This window comes from Tachysurus fulvidraco, chromosome 17, assembly GCF_022655615.1.
Source record: "Tachysurus fulvidraco isolate hzauxx_2018 chromosome 17, HZAU_PFXX_2.0, whole genome shotgun sequence".
Classification (NCBI taxonomy): domain Eukaryota; kingdom Metazoa; phylum Chordata; class Actinopteri; order Siluriformes; family Bagridae; genus Tachysurus; species Tachysurus fulvidraco.
In genome coordinates, this window is record NC_062534.1 from 11,665,453 (window position 1) to 11,693,124 (window position 27,672).

Consider the following 27,672-nt stretch of genomic DNA (forward strand, 5'->3'; position numbering starts at 1 on the left):
TGGTAGGTTTTGATTTATTCGCACATTCATTGTCAAACCTCAGGCATATTTTACTGAGCTCAGTTGCAGTCCAAACAGCAGTCAGCTTGCTCAGGACATCAGTTCACATATTCATGTAGTAAAATAGCAACATAGAGAACAGAATCAGAATGATGTAAGGATCAGGCTATTCATTCTCAGTTATAGTGGCAAAATATGTCTGAAACATTCTTTTAAAAAATCCCTCTTCAATAAAAGTAAAAATTCCTTTCCCTCCAAGCCAAATGTCCTTTTGTAAAAATTAGTCAAGTTTCAGCCTAATAAATAAAAGTGGCATTGCTGAGTTTGCTCATACATTGTTAAATGTATTCATGCTCACAAATGCAATAAATGCCAAATAATACTGATGAAAGGGAGTTTGGTCATCTTCTGCCACCAGTTCATATCCATGGCCTTTAGCTTTTCTCACTTTGACCACACATGGTCATTAAAGTGCTCATGCAAGCCGTAGCCACTTCACACATCCTGGTGCTGCTTAACACAAACGTCTGCACATACTTCTGCATATCAAAACAGTTTTACAAAGACATTTACACTGTGTTTCATACCTAAAACTTGTTCCAATGCGCATATACACCAAAATATTTGGTACCTGACAAGACAACTTTGGAGCATTGCTTTTGTTTTACATTAGTGCAAATGCAGTGGCATATATATGTATGTATATATCTCAGAACAAAAAAACGCATAGCTACTTATCTTTGTGAATACTAAAGGCGTGCTAGTGAATATGTACTGGGTGCATATAGCGCACCAGTGCACTAAAGGTCACATTCAGGATGGTAAGGTCTAGATTCTGTTTGTAGTCCTCTAGACCTTGGATTGACAAGGACCTGGTGCAGGTTTGCAAGCTTTTCAGGCATTCCTATTAGCAAAACGCCACTGCAATTAACAAAAATGGAAGTTATAAAAGCAGCAACAGGTTTACAGATAAGTACAAAATACATAATATGGAGTGTTTGATTGTAAGGATGTCTGTTGGACACAAAGGTCCTACAGGTACCGCAAGAAAAACACTGCTACCCACCAAATCCCATATTCAGAAATATTCTTCCTCCTTTGGCCAGCATTTACTGAGTATGAGTATGACATCAGAGGAGTGTGGCTCATTTCTGGTCTGAGAGCCTGGCAAGACCAGTTATTAGCCTGTAGAGGAGGCCAGAGGAAGCTTAGAGGCAGCAGAAGTGTTGATCTCCGCTTCCACTTTCGCAACACTTTGCACCTCAGCTGAGGTCGAGGCAGGCACGGGTGCTTTTGGCTGAGCCTCCTGGATGGTGGCATCAGGTTGTGGTGGCACATCCATACCTGCTTCCCGCTGTGCTGAGCTTTTTAGCTGGCTATGGCACAGAGGGCAGGCCTCCTGCACATACAGCCACTTCTTTAAACAGTTGGCATGGAAGAAGTGATTACATGGTGTAATGACAGCTGAAGTCATGTCCTAAAGGAAAAATAGAATGTAGAAATAATAGATTATTATTCCCTTAGTAAAAAGCAGTATAAAACACAAAAATCATGGCAAACACATACAGGGGATACAAAGTAAAAAAAACAAAAACAAAAAACAACATAATTGTAACTGATAGATGCTACACTTTTTTATATTAACCTTTGTTAACATGAAGAACTGTAGTGCTTTTTTCTGTGAAAGTAATATTTTTTTTTTGTGTGTCCTACAGTTATTTTGAAGAATGGCGTCTAGTGATAGATGCAATCAATTACATTCCACTCTATTTTTGTATTTTCTTTTCTTTGACACAAAGCAATAATCACCACTGTTTTAACAAGCGCAACTACGACAGCAATTACCTCATGAGACAACGCTTATAATTATTGTAACTATGACAACAATGACAGATTTACATGAATCGCTCTATTAAAAAAATAAGAAAAAGTAGAATAAAACATTTTTGGTCAAAAACATTACTTTTGACAAATAAAAAAGAGCACAGCAAAAAGCTTTTCTTAATTTCACTGAATTCTCTAATTTTGCAATTAATTTAACCACAAAACAACGTGAGCATTTCCAGATGGCGGATACTGTCAAGTTTTGTTATATCAGCTGTTTATAAAAACATTTAACATACAGTTATATAATTAAAATGGGCTTAACGTGCAGACTCTGCTGTAATTTACATCAACACTGGACAGGTTTTGGAATTACAGCTCCTTAATATGTAGCTGCCTCTTTTACAGGGGACCAAAAGTAATTGGACAATGGCCACAAACGCTATTTCATTCGCTGTTCCCTTGTTAATCTATCATCAATTGAGCAGATAAAAGGAATTGATTGTGGCATTTCTTTCAACTGTTGCTGTCATCATTAGGATGAAGAAACAGAAGAAATCTTTCAGAAAGATAGCAGTGGCCAAATCAACAGTTTGGTACATTCTGGACGTCCACGAAAGACATCAGTAGCGGATGACCATAGGATCCTTTTCATGGTGAAGAAAAAACGCTTCACAACACCCACTGAAGTGAAGAACACTCTGCAGGAAGTAGGTGTATCACTATCAAAGTCTACCATAAAGAGAGGACTTCATGAGAGCAAATACAACGGGTTCACCACAAGGTGCAACCTATTCATCAGCCTCTACAATAGAAAGACCAGATTAGACTTTGCCAAAAAACATCCAAAGAAGCCAGCTCAGTACTAGAACATCATTCTTTTGACAGATGAAACTAAAAAAAAAAAAAGTATGGAGATGGCTTGAAACAGCTCATGATCCTAAGCACAACACACAACATGGTGGGGGCAGTATGATGGCATAGGCATACATGGCTTCCAATGGCACTGGGTCACTAGTGTTGTTGATGTGACGGAAGACAGAAGCAGCCGGATGAATTCTAAAGTGTATAGGGATATATTTTCTGCTTAGATTCAGCCAAATGCTGCAAAGTTGATTGGAAGTCTCTTCACAGTACAGATAAACGATAATCCAAAACACACTGCAGGAGTTTTTTAAGGCAAAGAAGTGGAATATTCTGCAATGGCCATGTCAATCATCAGATCTCAACCTAATCAAGCAGGCATTCCATTTGCTTAAGACACAAAACCGCACAAACAAGCAACAACTGTAAACCGCAGCTGCACTAAAGGCCTGGCAAAGCATCACAAAAGAGGAAACCCAGGGTTCAAGACTCCAAGCAGTCATTGGCTCCAAAGGATTCTCAACAAAGTATTAAAAATAAACATTTTATTTATGGTTATGTTAATTTGTCCAATTACATTTGAGCCTCTTAAATGGGGTAACTCTGTATTTAAATGGTTGCAATTTCTAAATGTTTCATAGGATATTTTTGTTAGCCTCTCTTATTAAACATTAAAGTCCCCTCAAATGCATCTTAGTTGTTTCATTTCAGATCCAATGTGGGGGCATGCATAGCCCAAATCATGACAGATATTTCATGACACTATACAAATATTTGTGGGCCTATCTTTATCTTATATAGTATCTGGTCTTGAAAGGCACCCAGTGGGACTACCTACATATACCCAAACACCACTGAAAATTGAGTGATTACAGCTCAATAGGTCATTCTTTCTATTTAATAATTTAATCCCTCACCAAAAACCTGGCAGGTTTGTTTGGATTTCACAGCCTAATGATGGCTGGCTTTACAGTATTGACAGCTCTCTTGATGTCATATTATCCAGGTAATTTTGGTCCACATGTAAAAATGAGGTAATAAACACCATTCACCCAATTTGGATGTTTAATTCAAAAGTTTCTCATATTAAAGCTGAAAAACTGAGTCAGTATTCTTATTGTCTATATCAATTCTTATATTGTCTTCTGGTAAAGTAGGTTCCTGACTTTTGTATACTATCTGCTTAACTCACTTTGTTCTAGAGTAGTGTGATTTGAATTTTGTTATATTCTATACCATTGCTGATTTTATAGTGTTGGTCTTTGTTGTTCTCTCAGCTGATTAATCAGGCGTAGTTTCAGCATCCCTTAAGGTGTGAATTGTGGGCAGGGCTTACCCATTTAAATTGAAGGTTCTCGTAAGGACCTTCACTTCAGCCCGACTGCACTTACATCTCAGAGTATGCATTCCCCTACACCTTCGTTGTCACATTTCTCAACTGTAGCACTTCAACTAGAACACTTCAACTAGCACTTAAAAAAACTTGCATTTAAAAGAAAAAAGAAAAAAACTGATACTTTTTCATTGTAACTTTAAACAAATGTTTTAAACTCACGGTATCTTAAGTATGTAACTTAGCCAGCATTAATGTATTCAATGCTAGAGATTTAAGCACTTATGTATGTCGCTCTGGATAAGGGCGTCTGCCAAATGCTGTAAACGTAAATGAAAATATACTAGACAGCAAAAATTTTCAAATTTCTGAGTTTTCTATTTCTAAAGCACTATTCGGACGGGATTAGTTCTACGTGGGGACGTGGGGGTAAAGTAATTATTACCAGAGCTTCTCGGTGATTTTAGTCCCGTCCGAATGTGCCATCTCGGTAATCATTACGGACAATGTCAGTAAAGATTATGGTGACTTTTACCTTCTGTAAAAAGGTCCGGAAAAATTACCTCAGGTAATACTAATCCCGTCCGAAATGACCCGCTGTAAATATGTACAGTAAAATTCCGTCATTTCCTGTTTAAAAGTAGTTTTTGGCGCGTTTTTCAAGCATGGAGGCGCCATGTTGTCTGTTTGCGCACGTGATAACAGGTAACAGGAAGCAATGTCATACGCACATGACGACAAGGAGGTAACTGTGGTGCATAAAGCAAGTTACCCCTCCCACTTCTGCTAGTTTTACTGAGATGTCTTGTCCCGTGCGAATTGGCTAATTAATATTACAGACGTCCTGAGGTAAAATTGCATTACTCCACGTCCCCACATAAAACTAGTCCGAATAGTGCTTAAGATTGCATCAGGTCTATATAATGCATGACACATGACTCATTGATGAAAGTGCTCAGTTTTGTCAATCGAACTGTGGGAAAAAAGTATGCCAACATGGCTTTTGTATTTATTATTTTACTTCTGAAAATTGTTGTAGATATTATCTAAGCAGGTTTCAAGTAAACTTGTAACATTTTAACCTGCACTCCTCCAATCTTATTTTTGGCCAGCAGATGGGGACATTTCATGTTTTGTGGGGTTTTTTAAACAAATTTACGATAATTTTACCCGAGTTTGGAATTTTGGACACTTTACTGTACAGTAACGGCATAACCCTTGTATGGTGTTCGGGTCTGTGGGACACATTCATAAACATCAATAGTTTTGAAAAACTTTGCTTCCTTGTAAATTTGTTGATTTTTCATAATCATAACTTGATAAAATTTGATTTTCTTTTTTTTTTATTACATTTTATTAAAAAACAACAAAAAATGAGTAACATTTTAATTAAAAAATGTGATGTAATAAAGTTAAAGGGCAAATATTAACCATATATGCTGTTTATATTGCTTGTAATTGGGATGAAGCAAACATCTGTAGAGTAATTTAACATAAAATTTTTGATTGTGCACTACACTGCACTACACTGTAGAAACCAACATAAGATTTCATGGCAATATTCAGTAGAAGAGAAAATGCTTTGATGCTTCCCTTCATTCGATTTCCTATATTTCTATTTCAGCTGTTTCTAAACCAATTTAATTATCCTTTGCTGTAACATCAGAAACCCAAAATATATTTTGTTTCAAATATAATTGACTAATGATATAATTTCATTTACACTCATACCTGATAGCAGATAGAACAGATGTCATTGTGTTGCTGCAGCTGCTGTTCAGTGGCAGTAGGCAGGCTCTTGATCTTGTTGACGGCGTCACGGCGGAGTAAAAAGCTCTGCCAACCCAGCTGTGCCCGCAGCCACACATTGTAATAAGAGTGTACAAGGACAATGGTGGATCCCATCACAGTCCATTCTCCAAAGACTGTCTCACAAACACCGTACGCCACTACACACAGTGCCACCACAAACTCCAGCATCCGGTAGGTGCCATTTACGCAGTAGATCACATCGTCCATGTTCTCCATTGGCACTTTGCGCAGCTCCTCCACCATGAACAGCACATAGATCAGCAATGTACCCAACACCTTGGTGTATACAGAGGTGAAGACAGAATTAGAAAGAAAATAAAAATTTATAAATTGCGCACTCTCAAATAATTCTGAAAAATTTAAGCCAGAATTGTGTGTTTAAACTTAAACAAATGTAAAGAAAGCTACTGAAAACTACATTTGGCCTAGATTTGTAAAGTTCGTTGCGACAAACTTTGATGTTGGCTTTGACGGTGCAAGTATTCGCAAAAGGCCGGTGCTTTTTGGAGATGAGTGGACAGAAAGATTGTGAAAGCTACTGGATCGCTAGTGTGCCAATACTTTTGGAGGCGAGCGGACATGAGCATGTGACGTGATCCGAATACCTGTGAGGCAGTTCCCCTCATTTTGCTGAGTGTTTTGATATGTCACATGTCCATGTTGTGCAAATTTTTGATTTCGCTTATTTTGGGGGCGGGGTGATGATAACTCCATATAATTCCTACAAACATTTAACCACTAATTCTTGAGATATCATGTGAATGAGAATCATGAGTCTTTAATATTGTTTGTAATTTATTTATCAGTTAAAGTCCACAAAATATTTAAAACACTTTCTCCTGACATTTCAAGCTAATGATAATCTCAGACAGATGGACAAACCAAAAACATAATGTCTCCCCCACTCAGTGAGGACACACAAATAAACCTCAAGCTGTCGCACACAACAAATACCTGTTAATGTGTGTATAAGAATAGATACAATATGTCTACCTGTAATGATGTAAGGATGCTGGAGGAGATGATGATGAGAAGCCAGAAATCCATGTGGAAGAACTGGCAAATCATGTAGGACATGTAAGCTGGGAATACGAGTAGAAACAGGCACAAGCTGACTGCTCGGAAGTGCTTCCACAAGCTCCTGCAAAAAATGTTTGATTTAATGTTAAAAAAAACTAGACAGAGCAAGTATTGCATGGCGAGTGACAGACAGGCAGGGGATTAACAAAAATAGATGACAAGTTGCTGCATCAAACTTGAAGTGCAGATGTAATCTCACAACCTTGCAAAGCGGATGCTCTCAGGGTGTACTCTTGGTATAGAAAAATTTATTTACTCTGCTGGAGAAGTGGCACTGCTGAATGGAAAGAACACTACATAACATGGAACCCTTTATAATTTGTAGATGATATAATAGCAAAGCTGGATCGAAATCTACATCATATACATACACAATGAACTACAAATTCTAGCTTAATTAATAACACTGACTACGTATTAAATGTATGTTACCATGATATGCCACTGAAATCAATACAAATTTGTTTGCACAACACGCCTATTCTAAGTTGTTAAGTAAAGTGTGTTTCAAAAGCAGGCCAAAAATGAAAATGTGCATCTTGGCCAAATTTTAAATTGGCTAGGACATTATAATGTGAGAACAGACTTAAAATTAGGGAGGGTGAGTTACTGGTTACCACTGCCAAAAGGTCCAGATTTACACAGAGCTTCCAACAAGATCAAATTCCAAATCAACATAGAAATGGATAAATAAGAACATAATCAGTGTTCTATAATATATATATACACACACACATACACATACACACACACCTGCACAACTTTATCATGGAAGGTGTGCAAGGAGGAAACTTTTGCTGTCAAAAAAAACCCACTATGAATAGAATCCACTATGAATTCTACATTGTATCAGAAGGTGCTTGAGGAACATGAGACCATCTGTCAATAAACTGACGCCGAAGTGGAACTAAACCTTAAACCACCAAGCACTCTGAGAATACTGGATCGGCCAAATCAAAGCCAAGATTTAATTTTCACTGTGATGCAGTGTGGTGATTTAAACCTGAATTCTGCATTTAGAAGTAGGAGAAACTTTCTTCCTGGTGATGTCAGAAACTAGAAGATGGCTACAAGAAATGTCTCTTTGAGGTTATTTAAGTCAAAGGGGGAAACACTACCTTTTAGGGCACAGGGCGTCCTAACTTTTTCTCAGTTAAAATACAGAATACAAAAAAAAAAAAAAAAAACAAGATCAGAAATTGGCATGTTGACATTTCTTAATAAAGATCTGAATATTTAATTTGGTGTCCTATTTTTTTCACATGACTGTACAACTACTTTTTGATGCATTATGCGAGAAACAGCTTACTTGTCTCTGGATGCTCCTAGTGCTAGCACTATGGGGTCAGCAATCTCCAGCATAGACTGCAAAATGGAAGCAACCACAATGAAGAGAATGATACTGAGTAGGAAGGCTCGATGGATGACCTGGAGCTCAATTAGACCCGTCTGAACTGCAAGAATCAACAGCGTGATTCCCTCAGTCATTCCCCTAACAGAGAAAGAATGAAAAAAAAACTGATATTGAGGTGTATAGGTCTTTGGTGTATTCTCTGTACAGTGCATGCAAATGTGTGTGTTTGCTAACCCCATTTTTCCTTTCAAGTGATGTGCTATTATGTATGCTTCGTTGGTATATTTATGAAGGTTTAAAAATGATTTTAATTACAATCGAAATAGTTCAAATTATTTCTTGTAATTTATATTAACTTATCATATTCAATATGGGCCCTAAATGTTTACAGGTGTCAAAAATGTTCCACTCCGTAATTTGTATTGTGCCATACAGGTGTATGCTTAATAACGTTTTCCATTTAATATTGGTTTTGGAGATTAGTGATTAATGTATCGGTGAAGCAGAGATGTTTTACTGATGTACTGAAAGTCACATCATTATTATTATTATTATTATTATTAGTAGTAGTAGTAGTAGTAGAACTCTAAACTACACCGATAAGCCACTGATGATTTAATTTAATTTGTTATTCTATTCTATATTGCATGTTTTGTATTATATACACTTATAGGAAAATATAACCGTACATCTGGATTTCTGTAAAACTGTGACTGTATATTGTTAACAGAATATAAAATGAGATTCAGTTAGAATCTAATTGTATTAGTCCAGCATTAGTTAGGCTTCTTTAAATGATGCTGACAGGACTGGGAGGATATCCTGATGCTGAGGGGTCTGAGACAAGAATGATTTAAAAAAAAACATAATACCTGTGCATTGTGTTATCATTCATGAAAGCCCTGTAGCCCTGCAGATAGAACTTGCAGAGAGTGAGCACACCCAAAGCTACAAATGACACCGTGAACACCAGCCCCAGCAGAGAGTATGGAGTACTACAGCATTCTGCAATACTATAAAACACAAAGACAAAAACATGCCTTAACAAAGATTGAAGTCATTCTGCCTCTAAAATTTATCAGCTTAAAATTTAACTAAACATTGGGAGAATGAAACTGGTGTATATTTTTTATAAGATGTATCCACAAACATTGAAACATTTTGAATGACAATTGCTTTGTGACTACCATTTACCTGGTGAGAAAAAGGAAAAGCAACCTTTCCCTGGAAGTGGGCTGGTCTCGGGTGCTGAAATAGGTGTAAATCTGCAGAGCAAACAGAACTAGCCAGAAGCACATAAACAGCACAGGCAGAACAAGCTGATTCCACAGGGACATGCCAAGGGCCAGAAGCCCATACACCTCCACAACCTGGAACACAAAGAAAAGCCTACATATATTATGGGCAGTCATTATTGCTTTTTTTGATAATCAATGAATTAACAATTAATTTTTCTATATTACTAATAAAGTAGTCAATATTATATGGTTAACAATTGTTTTCCTAAATTAATGCTACATGTAAGTGCAAGCTGAGAATTGTTTTATAACGTTAATTTATAAACCATTTGTCATATTCATGGCTTCCCTGAATAAAAATACCACAGAATATGTAGCACTAGTTTCTCCCTTACTAATTGTGAAATCAAAGAAATGATTAGTCTAGAATTTTAATGTGTGGTTTATTTTAACAGTGACAACAATAGAAAATCCAGAAAAACGCATTTCAAAAACATTCTACATTTATTTGCATTTCAATGAGTTCAAAGTATTTGACCCCTTTGTAAATTATGACTTAGTACTTAGTACTTGATGGCAAAACTCTTGTTTTCAATCAAAGTGAAAGTTTTGCACACATCTCAGGAGGGATTTTGTCCCACTCCTCTTTGCAGATCCTTTTAAGATTTCGAGGCTGACGTTTGGCAACTCGAACCTTCAGCTCCCTCCACATATTTTCTATGGGATTCAGGTCTGGAGACTAGCTAGGCCACTCCAGGACCTTATTGTGCTTCTTTTTGAGCTACTAATTTGTTGCCTTGGCCTGTGATTTGGGTCTTTGTGGAATGGTGGAATACCCATCCACAACCTATTTTCAATGCCCTGGCTGAGGAAAAACACCCCCAAAGCATAATGTTTCCACCTCCATGGTGTTCTTGGGGTATTAGGCAGCATTCCTCCTCCTCCGAACATGGAAAGGAGAGTTGATGCCAGAGAGCTTGATTTTCACCTTATCGGACAACAAAACCTTCACCCAGTTCTCTTCTGAATCTTTTAAATGTTCATTGACAAATTTCGGACAGGCCTTTACATGTGCTTTCTTGAGCAGAGGGACCTTGTGGGTGCTGCAGCATTTCAGTCATTTCATTAATGTGTTACCAATAGCTTTCTTGGTAACTATAGTCCTAGCTGGTGTGAAATCACTGACAAAATCCTTCTATGTAGTTCTGGGCTGATTCCTTACCGTTCTCATGATCATTAAATCTCCACGAGGTGAGAACTTTTATGGAGCCCCAGACCGAGGGAGATTGTGTGTTATTTTTATTTTGTGTTTCTTCCTACTTTCCTCTTCCAAGCTGTTTGATGATGGTCTTGTAGCCCATTCCAGCCTTTTGCAGGTCTACAATCCTGTCCCTGACATACCTGGACAGCTCTTTGGTCTTGGCCACGGTGGAAAGTTTGGAATCTGATTAATTGATTGCTTCTGTGGACAGGTGTCCTTTATACAGGTAACAAGCTGAGACTAGGAGCCAGAAATCTAGTTGATTGAACTTATTATACTATATATATACATACATACATACATGACTCCACCCAGACTCCAGTGTGTGTGTATATATAATATAATATATACATATATTATATACACATACACACACATATATACATATACATATATTATATATACACACACACACACACACACACACACACACATACTTATTTCACTCATGCAAAATGCAAATCGATTTATAACTTTTGAAATGCGTTTTTCTGGATTCCTTCTTTTTTGTTATTATGTCTCTCACTGTTAACATTAACCTACCTTTAAAATGATAGATTAATAATTTTTTTGTCAGTGGGAAAACATACAAAATCATGCAGGGGATCAAATATTTTTTTTCCTCACTGTACATATGCATATCTTCAGTGTTATGCAGGTCTGATTGAAATGGTTCAATGAGACGATATGGCGTTTTTACGTGTTAAATATTGTTTGTCAATATTGCTTAGATAAAAGGTAAAATTTTTGACTAAATTTTATACATGAGACTTATTGTGCAGTGACTGGAGGTTTTCTGATGTCCTGTTAGGTTATGAGTGTAAATGTGCTCACTGACCTGAGCCAGTTCCCTGTATGCAGTCTTGGCAAGATTGAAGGGCACGAGAAGGTTAGAGGCTAGGAAGTAGATGACCTCGAGTCCAGTGAAAATCATGGCGAAGCGGTTAACAAACACAATGGTCTCCAGAGGTACGAGACACAATCTGGCCACAAGGGGGAGTAGATGGGCTGAAAAGAGCCAGATCCGCTTGGTCTGCATGACGCATGAGCACAGAGTACACACGACCAGCTGGCCTGCACAAATGCAACATTCAGAAAGAGCAAAGGAATGAATGATGAAGTCACCAAACTGTCATTACATACACCAATAACAATGATCATATGGTTGTTGGTCTATTGAGATGCATAATATGTAGCCTCACTATATAGAGATTAATTAAGTGGAATTAGAAAATTAGGCATCAAAAACCTTAAGATGACTACTGATGGCACAATGGAGAGAGAGACAGAGAAAAGTGTTGAAAGCTAGAAACACCATTTAAAAACATAAAACTGGGAAGTTTTTAGTACAAGGAACAGAGAATGAGTTTAGCTGATACCAGTTAAATCTTCAGCTTAACATTGGTTAAAAAAAAAAAACAAAAAAAAAACATGAGGTTTGAAACAGCGAGCTTATCATGGAATGCACACTAAGATTCAGGATGTGCGAGCAAGACCTCAATGTGAAGAGAACAAAAAGATTTTTAAAGCAACTTACAGATCAGGGCTGTGGTGAACCGGTTCATAGACAGAGGCTCCAAGTAGAGTGGGCCCTCATACCCAGACTCCAGCTCACCGCGTACATAGTCCCTGAAATAAATAAATTAATTAATTAAAAAACCATAGGACACACACTTAGTCCATGAAACAGAAAACATACATCGCTGGACAGCTATTCCGGGAACTGAAAACATGAACTTCATAAGCAAAAACAACACCAAGCATCACTTCTTTAATCATATGACTAAACCAAGGACATTTCTGCTGAGTACATTTCTCAGACTACACAAGCTTCTCTTATAAAAGTGTCAGCTAAAGCTTACTTAAAGCTTTTAGTCAGATTCTCTGACAGACAGTAACATCGTTCCAGTCTTAGACAAATTTACACCAAGCTATGTTTAGCTCTGAGAATTCACTTAACAGAAGCAGAGGGATTAGTTACAATTTGCCTGTAATTGCTGTGTCACAATTGGTTTAGCAGAAACATTGCAAAAATGAAAATAAACAAACAAAAGTCTGTGATCACTACAATCCTATTAACTAGAATTTCCTGGTATTCAGAACAGGCTTTGTTGAGCCCACTCTATGATGTATTGATAATCTTTATGCTCAGATCAAAGAGTTTTATCCACTTTTATAGCCATTTTTTTCAGGGCAGGTTCTGTTCCAGTACATTGTGCTCAAGGTTAAACTTGATCTTTGAAATTCACAGTAATTCCTTGTACAGTGTTTGCCTTGCATATGTAAAAAGCATTGCATTCATTTTACAATTAAATTGGTGCCCCATCACATATATACATTATGGTCTATTTTATACAGATTTACGACAAGTACTACGGAAGTCCATTTCAGTTCATGCTGCACAAAATGTGGAAAGGTTCAAGGATGTGAATGCTTCTGCACAGGCAGCATGTAAACTGAATTTTACTATATTTACTTCTAGCTCTCCAATGCACTTTTTGCAGTGCTTTAATGCAGTATAAAGCATGGCAGCAACAATTCCTTTCCATTTACATGCCACTTGTGGACAAAATGTGTATTTCATGGTTACAACCATGTGGAAAGCAATTAGACTATAAGGGTATACCAGCTTGTATTAAGGAATATTGTTTACTGTGGGCTATAATAAGTAATCGGTCTATTGTTCTGTGCAAACCACAATGATGAGTCAAGGGAGCATAATTAGCCCTTATTGTGGTTAGACGGTACGCATCTCTAACTTGTTGACCAGAGTGATGCAAGCCAGTTGTGCAGGCTAGGAAATTTTCATTCATCCAGGAGTACATGAGCTGCAGTTTATAAAGATAGCACAGCTGATTTCAAACATCTTAGTAGAAACCTGTTAACCCTCACCATGGCTGTCCTGGAATTGTCATCATATACAATTATCATACATATATTGTATAAAATGCATGTTCCGGAAGCTTACCTTGAAATCTGGTGTCCAGCGAAAAGCAATAGTGCAGTGAGGACATACAGGTAGAGCTGAACAAGACGCTGACGAGGCAGGGTCAGCAAAACCAGACTAAGAATATAACCTGAGAAAGAGCTGTGTTAGAAAACTATGTAAGCATACAATCCCTACATACTGTACAAGCTCCCCCCCCCCAACAAGCAACAGTGTACAAATTAATCACAACCTGTCTAATCTAGTGTTTATGAATTTTAATTGCACACAGTATCCCATTTACAAACATTTTTGTGATACTAACAGTTTCTACATATATAGGATCATGAGAAAAAGAAAAGTACAGTTTTTCGATTCAAGTTTTCATTTATCAGAGAATAAAAACCAATGCTACTGAACACTTCATCATTGTCTCATCAATTGTCACATGACTGTATAAAGGTTACATAGATTAGTCAGCTAATGCACTCACTAGTCAGAGTAGAAGTCAGTAAAGAAAAATCTTTTGTAAAAATGTATATTATTTTTGTTCTGTTTTGATAAACATGTTCAGAACACAGAACTCCAGGTTCTTCGTCCCTAATTTAGAGAAACCTTTTCATAATAAACTCGCCATACCGCGAGTCAACCACCACATCTGTTACAGCTGACGTCTTTTGCTAATCAACAGATAACACAGCATACTACACCTTTCTGCAGTATAAATACTCCCTGTTGGCCTCAGGGAAAGCTTTGAAGATTTTGCTATCCAATCACTGTCTCTGCTTGTTTTGTTTTTTTGTTTTTTTTACACAATGGACAAAACACAAATATATTTGCAATATGGCAAAATTTAGCAGATTAAGAAATGATGAGCATTTTAACTACCAAGGAAGCAACATGAGCTGTATGTTAAAGTCCATGTGCACGTGTAACAGCCATACTCCCCAAAACAGGGCTTTATTATTATTTAACAAAAATATAAATAAATAAATGAATGAATAAATAAATAAATAAATAAACAAACATTCCTTATGAGATGAAAAAACACATGCCTAAGGCCATGATAAGTATAGCTCAGAAGACTTCAAAAATACATTATTCTTGACTCAAGTAACATATTTCTGATGTGTGAATGCTGTGTGAAGGTAAAAAAAAAGAAATACTAATAGTTTGTTTTACGTACGGAGGTAAAATAAAAAAAAATCCCAACTCAGCAAATTAATTCAGTATGCAAACATATTGCCTGTCAATCTCCTTTCCAGTTTAAATAATGAGGTAAATACATTTTATTAAAACTTAATTATAAAAATTTAGTGCGTGTAGCTCAAGAGTTATTGACTCAGGAAACTCCAATCTGTGAATATGTGGCCAACTTCCTGCTCCTTCACTTCTCTGCAGTGCTGGAAAGCTGCTCCTATATTAACACGGGTCCTACTTCTTGCCTTATCGTAAGCCTTTCTTCGCTTTCTATCCTCCATGTCAATGTTAAAACTGCTTTCTGCTAATGTCACACATGCACACCCAACACTCTCTCCACCCATATTGACAAGACCCACCCCTTACTGCCCATTGGCTACACGTTCGTTTTGTTTTCCGTTTATTTTTCGGCCCGACTCAGTTTTCTGAAGCATTTCTCAAAAATCGGAGAACCTACCTTTAAGTATTTAATACGTAAGTACATAATCAAACATTTATAAAGTAATTAATTTCATTGGGTAATTTTGTTATGCAAGACACTGTATATAGAGTGCACATGTAAATCTGTGTAGATGTGCAGATATGAAACCATTTGTCACTCTATGCGTACGCGTGCATGAATGAAAGCAAGTATGCGAGTACTTTAAGACAAAAGGTTAGAATCTCATCACTCCATTACCATGCCGGCCTCATCTGTCACACACGTGCGCACATAGACAAGCTCATAGACATATACTTATTTTGTCAGTAAATGGAACGGACACCGGACTTACAGACAAAATGCTCTAATTAAACAATAATGTATTAGGGTAAAAACGGGTGTAACAGACTAAGAAACCTGATTTAGACAAAATGATCATTAAAATGTTAATTATTGATAATTTGTCATCAATTTTTTTCTTCTCTACATAGCATAAAAATAAAATACAAAGGGTAAACTTTGCTGCAAAAAAAAAAACAACGCACAAAATAAAAGCTTTAAGAAAACTGAATGTACAAAAGAAGAACCATGAAATATGAGCAACCTGCCTGCACAAGAGATCATTAATATTAAAACACAAGCAGAGGAAGCAGTGACTGCAAGTGGATTTGCTCACAAAAGATGTTCTATAATGTTTCTATATTTGTCCTCTATGCCTGTAATTTCATTCTACCACCATCAAATGTGATAAACACCAAATCTAAATTAGAGGACTTTCAAAGTAGCACAGCTGGTTTGTCTAAATATCAGTGTACCATTGGTTTTGGCCAAAGGTAGACTGATAGTACAAGCCTTAAATGCAATTCCATCACTATCAGTCATTTCTTATAAACTTAATAATCCACTTTTATATCAATGTTTTCAGCTTATGGCTTGCGAAAGGACCACTTTCACTACTTTTATTAAAATTAGTAGAAGGGTATGAGAAATATCCTGTTGGTCTGCCCTCATAATTAAAAGGCAAATAATGCACAATATTAGAGGCTGGTATTTGTACGCTGAATGAATTCATCTGGTTTACTCTGTGAGATCAAATTTACTGAAGACTTGACATTAAAATGAATTTTATATTATAGATTGCTAAATAAAAACTATGGCTTACATTTAATGTTTTGTGCCTGTTAAAACAGATAGCTCTATGGAGAATACCACATGTGCTTTATCAGAAAAGTGTAAACCTTGAAGCATACAAAATAGTATATACTGAAAGACAACCTCTTATTCTAGGGATCATTGAATTTATTGCAGAAACTGCTTATAAAAGGGCTTGCTAAATGTGAAGAAATCAAAGTGTAGAGTAAATAAAGATAATAAATAAATAACACCATGACGGTCAATTCAGAAAGGCAAGGAGATTCATACAATTAAGGGGAAATTCTCTTTAGTGCCACACACAGTAATTTATGCACATCCACATAGGGCCTCATTAATCAAGCTGTATACAAATAAATGTTTTTGTGAATGTGTATTTTCACAAGAAATGCGGTATTCACAAAAATCCGGTTTGATTGGCAAAACATTTGTCTTTCCCACAAGCTCATGAATATGTTTACACGTGACTAAAAGTTGAAACTCACTTTATACTTTAAATGGTATTTGTTAATGCAATTTTATGAATGCATTATGGTGTTGTTTGAACAATTTATTTATTTCAAATACACATTCTAATTTGAAGAGCTTTGGGAATTCATTTGTTACACTTTAATGCAGCCGTATCTTATCCACAAAGGGCTGGTATGGTGCAGGTTTTCATTCCAACCAAGCAGAAGCCAGAGTCTACTAAAAGCCAAGAACAACTGATTAAAGAGGTGGAATCAGGTGTGGCTTCTGCTTGGTTGGTATGAAAACCTGCACCCACACCGGCCCTTTGTGGATAAGATTGGACACCCTTGCTTTAATGACTTCAAGGAAATCAATCTAAAACCAAAAAAAGATTGAAGATTCAAAAAATAAATCTACTCATTCAATTGAAACAAAAAGAATCAACTCTTTATATTATTAAGCGATGTTCTGTGCCTATTGCTGAAGTGATCAAGAATACCACAAAATTAGAAAGCTCTGTTTTATTGTTTAGTCATCGTTTTTGAGTTTTCTGTGGAATTTTCTTATTACTTTTATTGGTGTCACTAAATGTAAATGACACACATATACAAGATTGATAACTGAGGCCAGTGTCTGTTAAAGTGAACTATGTAGGTGTTTAGCAGTTGATAGCATGTGAATGCGGACATTTTTAAATTTCAGGACATGAGGCTGAAAACGCTAACTACAAGAGAGATAGACATACAGAGAAAGAGGGAATAACACAGGAAGAGAGACAAGGAACGGGAGATACATACAAGCCTGGAGAGAAAAGGAGGATGGAAGCCAAAAACAGATCAGATCACACCAAAAATAATATCATGACCTGATTTGAAGCATTACCCCCTTATATAAAGTTTGAACCCCACCATCCTATTTAAGTTTCCCTCCTCATTTCCTGTTCTGTCATCGCTGTCTCAATCATCCACAGACCTTTGGCAAAATCAGCCACATTCATTAGACTGGTAATATGAGTCTGATTTCATTACAAGCCTGTAAATTTTAGCCATTAAAACACTGTTTTTGTTGTTGTTTGTATGATTCAGCAAAATAATGGACAATTTGAGACTTTTGGAGAATGCTCTATTCTATAAGTTCACATCTGTCTGGTGCCAAGCAATTCTAGATAGTTGTTTGTGATAGTCTCTCTCTTTCTGTCTGTTTAAATACTGTTTAAAGCATTTTAGAAGCATATGATTTATTGACAATGCTATAGTTTACATAAAAATAATTTCAAATAAGGTATTGTAAATTTATGAAACTGGACTAACCAACATAGTGGAGGTAGAGGGCTAGGTACTTATACTGGAAGAGGGGGTTGTTGCTCATACTGCTCCTTTGGATCTTCTGGAAGAAGGAGCTCACATCCCAACGGTATAGCACCTCCAGCAGCATGATACTGGGAACCCGCAGTCCCACATTCAGCACAGCCTCCACACGTTCCTTCACTGCCATTGTACAGCTTGATTTCCCTCTAAACAAAAAAAAAAATTTTTTTTTTAACCAAACAACCACATGTAACAACAAAAGTGTCCAACAGATTTTATTATGTACTGTAGTCCTTTATTGCCAAAAATTAAACCAACATTCAGAAAACAGGTAAGAATAAATAAGTACAGCCTTTCTAGCTACCAGCATATTCCCCTGATCTAAATCCCCATTGAAAATGTTTGGGAATGGATGGCAAGGGAAGTTTAGAAAAATGGATCAGTTCCAGACCGTAGATGCCGTCCTTGAAGCCATCACCACCACATAGAGCAAAATTTGAACCAGCCTCCTGGAAAGGGTGACATCAAGCATGCTGGAACGAGTATTTGAAGTGATCAACAAAGAACCGGAGCTACTTACTACTAAGACCTTTTTAGACACTTTTAGTTTTGTTGTTGTTTTTTTAGGCTATGGTCTTAAACTTTTGATGAGCTGATGAACAGCCTGTTTGAGTTTAAATGCAGTTTTTTTTAAATAAATTGCCTATTTTTTGTCTCTTGTTCCTGTTTCTTTTGGCATTTTAAAGCAGTACTTACAACCTGGTTATGATGCACCCGGGGCGAAATGCGCATACTTGTAATGTTTCCCCCATGTCTTAAACTTTTGTCCAGTAGTGTATTTCTCCACCCTAAAAGAAAATTAAAATAACCATACAGAGCATCGTGCATAGGCAAGCACTTCATAGCTGCTGGTTTGGAGCAAAGTTTCTCATAAAATATACCCAAAAAACACAACTGTTAAAGTACACAACAGGAGTGTTCAGGAGACAGTACAATGTGGAGACACCCTGTCTCAACCAAACAGTAGTTTTGGATTGTTTAGGGTGGGTTTTAAATAAAGGACCTTTAGCCATACCAGTATTGTAAACATATACACTCCTTAGTGTCTTGAACTGTGGAAAGATGGGCCAAGGAGTCATGGCATTTACATTTTAACTAAATGACTTCAAGATTTCTCTGAGGCATGCAAAAATGCACACTGCATTGTCACACAATCAGACACTGCTTTAAAACGGTCATTTGTGGATCTTTATGCTCTCTTGCCAGTTCAGTATATATGGCAAAATGTAGTGTGAGGTTTTTTTTTTGTTTGTTTTAAATGCCTTGCTTTTTGATGTAATAATAGGGAGCATAAGTATTTATATGGATGTTGTCATATTACCTAAGGGCACACAAGAACATTATACTCTCTTTGGTTACCTCTGTACTTAGTATGAATGTATGTCTTTTACTCCGTGATACACAACTTGAAAGACTGATAGGGAACATTAGGCTATTAAGTAACGAAAGAACACCAGGCTTCCCACATAGTCTGACACCCTGGATCACTATTTTTCACCTGCCTTTCAGAGGTAAGTAGCTGTGGCAAAGACATATTATCCCATACAATTTGTTCTATTTGGTTTCTGTCTTTTAAGGAATTATAGCTATATGTTCAAAAACTATATTAGTGCTTCAGGCACAGTAATATATGGCCTTAATGTCCATCCATACAGACAATCAAGTGTTGCATTGGAAATTAGGCGGTAAACAAATCTTTTTACTTGTTTACCAACTGCTGCCCTATAAGGTTAAGACTAATTTGTACATATTCTTGAATCTAATTTTGTAAACTGTATTTTTGTGACTTGTACTGTATCTGCCTACTCCAATTCTCATACTTCAAAGTATCTTATACATCTTAAAAACTTCTTTGGTTTAAACTCTGATTGGAAGCAACTGATTTTTAATCTTTGATTTAATAATAATATAGATAAAATCTGTCTGGTTTGGGAACTGCACCTTCTTGGATCGCGGATAGTGAGGACAGCTGAGATCACTGGAGTCTCTCCTTCCCACAACACAGACATTTACACCACACGCTGCATCAGCAAAGCAAACAGCATTGTGGATGACCCCACACACACACTTCACCCTACAGTCATATGGAAAAAGGTGCTGAAGCATTCGGGCCCTCACAACAAGACTTTAACAGTTTCTTTCCACAAGCCATCAGAATACTCAAAAACTGAACTGAACTGAGCACCACACACACACACACACACACACACAGAGTATGGACTGCACTGACCTACAGTACACCAAACACACACTTTTCCAATATACATCCATGTATACAGCACCACCCATATCAAACAGTTTACATGCGGGTCTGCACACTGTTTTTGCTCTTTGCACATGCTGGCAGTCGACTGCTGTTTTGCACAATACATTACAATGCCTCATATAACTGCTGCTACTAAGTGTTCATTCCAGTATTTCTGCACATGCACTACAGAATATACACTATATGAATATGTACACTAATTGGCACCACCTTCACGTATTGTCTTGTTTAATGTCTTATATTGTTTGTTTGCACTGTATTTTGTCCTGCACTGTCTTCTTGTCTTTTGTCTTGCACTGTTTGCACCAGGTTGCACAGATGCACTTTATGTATCTATGACTGACTTACTTAAGTCCTTAGCTCTGTCTTTGTTTTATGAAGCACCATGATCCTGGAGAAATGTCTCATTTCACAGTGTAGAGCAACTGCTATATATGGTTGAAATGACAATAAATGCTCCTTGACTCAAAAATATCAATTGCAAATTCAGCAGCTTTGAACTGAATCAAGGACTGTCGAATATTAGATCTCTTACATCTTAAGCACTTATGGTTAATTAAACTAATAATGACTAGGACTTTAAAGGTACTGTGTTTAATTAATATGTGGATTAAACCAAATAAGTATTTAGCATTAAACTAATCTAGTCCATCTGGACACAGTTATATACACCGGGCATGAAAACATGGACATGAATTTGATGCATTTAAAATTCTTTATTCTAACGTTAAACATAGCGTAAACAACTTTACCCAGACAATCCCACAACCTATTATATACAATTTCGTTATGAATTTGTAGATTGCATTGCAAATCTGATTGTTTCTGTAGACAAACCATTAACTGTTGGAGAGGGTTATATATTTATTTTGATAATCCACCATAAGACCATCTGAGAACGGTCCATTACACACTCAGCAAGGGTTGACAAAAACGTCATAAGACTCACCTATGAGTGTTCACACTGCTGATTTAACAAAAGGTATATAAATCACAGCATTAACTAAATTAAACTAGGATGCCAGTCTGTCACCTCAAAATGAATGCTTAGGTGACAATCATCAAGGTTCTGCTACAATTTTAGTGCTGCAAGATCAACATATTTCTCCGACCTAATAGTATAAAAATCATCTAAGATTCTTATACTGTATCAAAGTTAGCTATGAATAAGACCACCATGAACACCATCAAAATGCTAAAGTAGTGTCTATTAATTTGACATTCTGATAACTGACCATGTAGATGAAAATGTATCCCTATCAGTTTCATATGCCCCTTTAAGAAACCAAGCTAATTTGTGTATCAAAATCATTAACTTGTTTACCAGATCCATTAGCCACACATACTGTATGTTCAAAGATATGAAGCAACTAAAACCTCTATTACAATTAATCTGTTCGTGCCTGAGAACTTCTTATATCTACACAAAAATAACACTCATAAATTCTATCAGAAAGAATATGTGAAGCTGCATAAGCCTCATCCCAGCATGGAGACAGCGGTGGTTAATGTGGTAAATGACCTGCTACTCTCCTTCAGTGAGGGTTGTCTATACTTATTTGTGTTGCTTGACCTTTGCAGCTGTTTACATCTTTTACTATCTTGCACGATACTATCTTGCACTGTTATTCTAATTACGCACAGTTATAGGTTTCTGCAAAGCAACACATATAGAAGACAAATAAGCAAATAAATTCCAGGTATCTCACAAAGGCTGTGGTACAAACAAATTCGACTAATCTTCTCTGCCATTTAATCATTTTGTTTTCCACCAAGAGTCACAGCACTCAGACATTATCAGCATGAATGTTTTCTTATGTTTGCCTAAGATCCATGTAACTCCATGTGAAGCCTTTGTTGCACACTCTTGCTTTCATTGTTTTAATAAAATTATTCATTATTCTGCTTGTAGGCTTCTAAGATACCTTTATCAGATTTATTTTTGTTCTGTGAAAAAAACTGAGCATGTTTACACAAGCAGTTTTTTTGTATGAACAGGATATTGGCCTAATTATCTACACATCTTTTGACTACTAAAGTGAACCTATATAAAATTAAATAAAATTGGATTATCTTACATTCATAGTGTACACGTATGATGAAGTATACATGTTGAAGTCTTTGTTCAATTTGCCAGAAAGGGCTTTGCAATTATATATATATATATATATATATATGGTAAAAGTCACATAACAACATTAAAATATTGCCAACTTGTGCTGCACGATTAATCATATCGTGATATCAAGACCGTGCGATTATTAAATAATACGTAAATTAATGCATGTGTGGACATGACAACCCATTCTCTCTGAAAGCTGTCCACTAATAAAAATAAAAATAAAAAGATTCAGTTTAGGCAGTGGCACGTGTGGCACATATGGTCATGTCGTGACTTTTTCCGGTGTGCAGCGTGGAACGGGTGAAGATGGATGCCGAGCAGACGGACACTGAACGGATGGCAGAAAAAATGCTACCTCTGTTAATTAATAGTGTTAATTTCGTCAGACGAGACAAGAAGAAACATGTTTGTCAACAACCTATATTTTCATGACTAAGACGAGACGGTGACCAGACTGCACCACTGTCCAAAAACGCTGACTAAGACTAAATTATCATGCATTATTGTTGACGAAAAAAGACGAGACGAAAATGTTTTGTATAAAATAAACACTAAGATAAAATCTCTCTTCATTTTCGTCTACAATTGTCTCTGCTTTTTCATCAGCTGTTACACCTTTAAAATATTCAGAACGAGTTTGCGGCTTCGCGCTGTTGCTCAAGTTACAGGTCTCATACGCCTGTGGCTGCAACACAAAACTGCTGAACAATTGTATTGCTACCGCTAAAGAAAATAGTGCGCTCCGTGTCTACGGTTAAAATCCTGTGTGTCCATGGCAAGGCTCTGTTGTTCATGGCAACGGTGTGGTGTAGTTAGCAGCGGACTGTTATCAAGAAATAAAATAGTGTGTGCGTAGAAAGAATTCGTCCACATGCCGCTCAAAAAAAAAAACCCTGAGTGCAAGTCCACCATCTAGGCGGCTTATTGTGTTAAATGATATTTCCTGTCGCTGCGCAGGCGCTTTTATTGTACATGACAGCTTATGTGCTGATGAATGGTCTTTGCATTACGATTAAAAGCAGTATCAATAAAGTAAAAAAATGTAATGTGCAGTCAAGTTCGAGTGTATGCACTGTTAAAAGAGTGTTCTCAACTTCTAACTGATACTTTTGTGATTCGCAGAGTTTTGACAAGTTTTATAGCCTTGATATTGTTTCTTATTCAAAAGTGGTGACAGACAAAACTCAGCACCCCCAACCTGAAACTTCTTCCCCTGTCACAATCACATCATAATCAAAATTAATAATTAGGCTTAAAAGCAAATGTATATGTAAGGGAATCAAGTTTAATAATTGCATGTAATATTGCTCCAAATATTATCAATAATGGTGTGTGTAATACCATGTATAACTTGCATTTAAGTTGTTAATTTAATATATATAAATACTGTACACTTACAGTTTTGATCTTAGGCTTTCCATTAATCGGCATTAATGTGTTATTTTATATTTTATTTTAATTTGAAAACGTTTTGCATTTGTTTGTTGTTGTTGCTAGTTTGAGTTTAGAAATACAAATTTCAGCATTATCAGTAATCTGTGTGTGCATTTTCCTTGAGAACCAAGCAAATTGACTCATGATACCATTTGTTTATTATATCGCAATCGCAATATTGACCTCAATAATCGCAATATGACATTTTCCCTAAATCGTGCAGCCCTATTGCCAACCCAGGTGTAGATGAAGACCCAGAAATTCAGGAGAATTGCTAAAAAGAGTGCAGAATTGCTTGTGCAGTGAGCCCACTTCCACCCACTAGCTAACTCTCATGACTCTTATGGCCCATGACTGTTTATCATTCTCTTATTTACATTATCTAGTTTATATCCACTTGCCAGTCACCTGACTCATTGGATGTGTAACCCTCTTAATTTGGTTTTGGCCGAATCTCTTAATAAAAACCTTGTGATCCGTCTGTCCGCCTGCGTTCAGGACACCTGTTGAACTATGTATCCACAACTGCAGTCTGATAAGATGTCAGTACCTGATCCTGACCCAGTTCTCCTATTATGTGGTCTCTTGCCATTTGGACCTGCCTAATTCCTCTTAGACTTGTTTGCTGCTCACTTTTTTGGTTCTGCAGATGGTCCCTTAGGATTTGATATTCCCAATCCCCAAGTTTCATCTTTTCTTTAGTGGATAATCTCTACCAAAATATGCCACTCTCAAATGTCATAGGTCCCGCTGATAAAAAGTTAACCCAATTAAAAAATACCACACACTTAAATATGAATGGCATGTAAAAGTGTTAGAAAGCCATCAAGCAGTGAAGCATCTCCTAAACAGTTGGCTAAAGTAGACTTTTGCAAACATTACCCTATATGAAGATGATCTAACAGGCACCAGCAGAATAAAGCTTTCCTGGGGATTGTCCCCAATAAAAAATAATGCTTTTCATACCATATTTTCTTTTACATCGTTTGTAATACAAACACTTCACAAAGCAGTGAATAGGCTCAAAGTATGAAAAAACAATAGTAATAAAATGTAAAATGAAAACAAAAAGTACTTCCAACTCAATTCACCTATGAATCATATGGTTGTGAAAACAGATCAAAAAATAAGACAGGAAATGGCCCGAATATTATTTAGTGATATATAAAAAAAATTTGCCATAAATGTGATCTTAGGCTGAAAAGGGGCACATCAAAATTAGCCACCCTTAGACTTATATTGTGCAAACAAGTAGCCAGATTTGTTAGAAAGTTAGCCAACAGACCATTATATTAGAATGTTTAACTTGCGAGTGCTCAGTGCAAATTTGCCTAATCATACTAATAAGCCATCCACTCACAGAGATTTGGAACTGAAAGCTATGAATACTTGCATATTTATTGCCTAATTCATAAACTTGACAGTTTTTATTCTATAAATGACAAATTGGGAGTTAAACATTGTACAATAAGCCTACTAGTATATCCATTATAATCAATATATGTAATATATTACCAATGTGCTGCCAGGATGCGATACTGACACCAAAAATAAGTGATCATGATCACCATCTGAAATTGAATAACAAAAACCCTGTATCCCCCAAAGGGTAGTCCTACCTAACTGAACCTATGAAAGTGCATGTGTGGTAGCACAATATAATAGCAACCCATCATCAATTAAAAATAGTCCATTTAGACTAACAAGATCGGCTTAGGTATGCATGTTAACATGCCATGTTCCCGTGCTTATCAAATTTACAGTGGCACCCTTGCTGATAGAGGGCTGAGAGTATCCGACAGTATCATGGATATTTATCAACCAATGCTAAGCTGGCAAATACCTTATAGATGTAAGTGTAACATGGGTCCCCAAGTCAGTTGTAGCCAAACATGCATTTTGCTTGATTTACAAACAGGATTGTGAAAGAAACTCAATATCTCCCCCTTTTTGTTTTATTTATTTATTTTTTACAATTTAATATTAGAATAATGACAAATGATTTTGTGTTAGTGATTTTACATTCACATTCAGACAAACAAGTACTACCGTAGCTCAGTAATAAAAAAAATTATAAAAATTAAAATAAAAGTACAAATTTCCCAATCCAACTACCTCCACTAACAAAATAAATACCTTGTTTCCTCCCAGATCTTATACTTATGTACTACTCGAGATCATGAGAGTACTAACACTAAGCATTTTTTTCCCCATATTATACTTAGTACAGTGATTGAATTTTAAGAACCTGTCCTGTAGCAATTAAACCTTCTGAAAGGTGTTTTGTGAAATCTTGTTTTAAATTTTTTTTAGATTAGCAATCAATTTTGAATGTATGGTCAGAGTTGTTGGATTTTTAGATGGGCTCATGATAGCAGGAGCAAGTTTATAATGAGACAGAGTGTGTTTAATGTCACTGTGCATAAAATCATTATTGGTTTCACAATTTGAACAGAGATGCTTCTCTGCTTTGTGCGTGCATGGCCATATCACACCACCAAGGCATAGACTGCTTTACTGACATCAAGTAAATTAATCAATGAAAGTTACATTCCTTTGTTTTTTAGTCACTTACATTTCATGTGTACATTACAGACATCATAAAAGATGGTCAAGCATCTTTGCTGGGATGTGAAACCTTAACCTCCCCAGCAGTGGCCTTTATAGTTGACCAGTCTTACACAAACACTGTAGCTATAATGTAAACAATGCTACATGCGTGATGAGTCTTGATTAACAGTGCAACTGGTACCACCTTCAGTGATCATGTGTCCAGCCATGTTCATATAAACACAAATCAACGTGGCTAGTGTTCATTCCACACTGTATTGCGCTTTATTGCTAGTGATTTCGCCGAGTATTATTGCTCTTTACCTGTTGCCTTTGGGCTACATAATCAGAAAATGCCAATGAACTCTAGTAACCTCACACTCATTAAAAATTCAACCGTCCAATTCTATAGAAATCTGAAGCAGAATACGCCTGTTGCAGTATTTTTAAATAAACAGCCTGCAATCCTGACAAAAAATAAATAAATAAAACAAACCATAGTACAATGGGCTAAAAGCATTCTGTAGCGTGTAGAAAGGTCAGAAAGACCAACTCTCTGTAGTGACATTTACATCTTAGACCTAGCGAAATGCTAAAAAAAAAAAAAAAAAGACTTAAACGTGTGTAATACAAAGTACGACCTCAGCATCATAAAAATCCTATAAAACTGCAAAACAATGCGCTAATAACGTTCAGACCAACACTGGTGTTAACGTTCTAGCGCGTCTTGTGTGTAGATGCTCATATGAACTCTAGTAACCCAGTCGTATAACAAAGCCAAACATGGGAGCACTGCTAGTCCCTGCTGAATCAACCGTTTTTGCAGAACCGAAAAAAATAATCCACTTACAGAACTAATAACCACCGCAACTCCTCTAGACTACGATTCGCGAGGTTTCTCCGGTCGAATGTCAGGCATGCTTGAAGGGCAATATATGGTGTAGCGGGCTCAGGAAAGCGACATCCATAGATAGAAGAGACATGAAGACCTCGACTCTGCTCGCTTCATCCCGCAGCC

General features: G+C 36.6%; 1 protein-coding gene across 3 annotated transcripts; it reads right to left on the reverse strand.

Moving 5' to 3' along the window:
* rnf145a (ring finger protein 145a) lies at positions 1 to 27,672 on the reverse strand. Of its 3 annotated transcripts, XR_007138313.1 has the most exons (12): positions 27,505 to 27,672; positions 18,226 to 18,428; positions 13,735 to 13,843; positions 12,304 to 12,395; positions 11,605 to 11,840; positions 9,462 to 9,637; positions 9,140 to 9,280; positions 8,223 to 8,405; positions 6,827 to 6,974; positions 5,753 to 6,109; positions 1,067 to 1,477; positions 1 to 921 (listed from the first exon to the last, which is right to left on the reverse strand). XR_007138313.1 is itself a non-coding variant. In XM_027135861.2 (11 exons), the coding sequence occupies exons 2-11, from the start codon at positions 18,407 to 18,409 to the stop codon at positions 1,181 to 1,183; spliced, it is 1,923 nt and encodes a 640-aa protein (XP_026991662.1). In that variant the 5' UTR covers positions 18,410 to 18,428; positions 27,505 to 27,672; the 3' UTR covers positions 1 to 1,180. The 3 variants fall into 3 exon arrangements, 2 of the variants coding, with proteins under 2 accessions (XP_026991662.1, XP_047658476.1); XM_027135861.2 differs by having other exon boundaries at positions 1 to 1,477; XM_047802520.1 differs by lacking the exon at positions 27,505 to 27,672 and having other exon boundaries at positions 1 to 1,477; positions 13,735 to 13,854; positions 18,226 to 18,344.

Excerpts from the sequence above, each read along its gene's own strand:
- rnf145a (XM_027135861.2), bottom strand. The coding sequence starts at position 18,409 with ATGGCAGTGAAGGAACGTGTGGAGGCTGTGCTGAATGTGGGACTGCGG. Across the intron at positions 8,406-9,139 it reads AATGATAACACAATGCACAG|GGGAATGACTGAGGGAATCA; the intron begins GTATTATGTTTT and ends TTTCTCTGTTAG. Across the intron at positions 6,110-6,826 it reads GCATCCTTACATCATTACAG|GTGTTGGGTACATTGCTGAT; the intron begins GTAGACATATTG and ends GTATACACCAAG.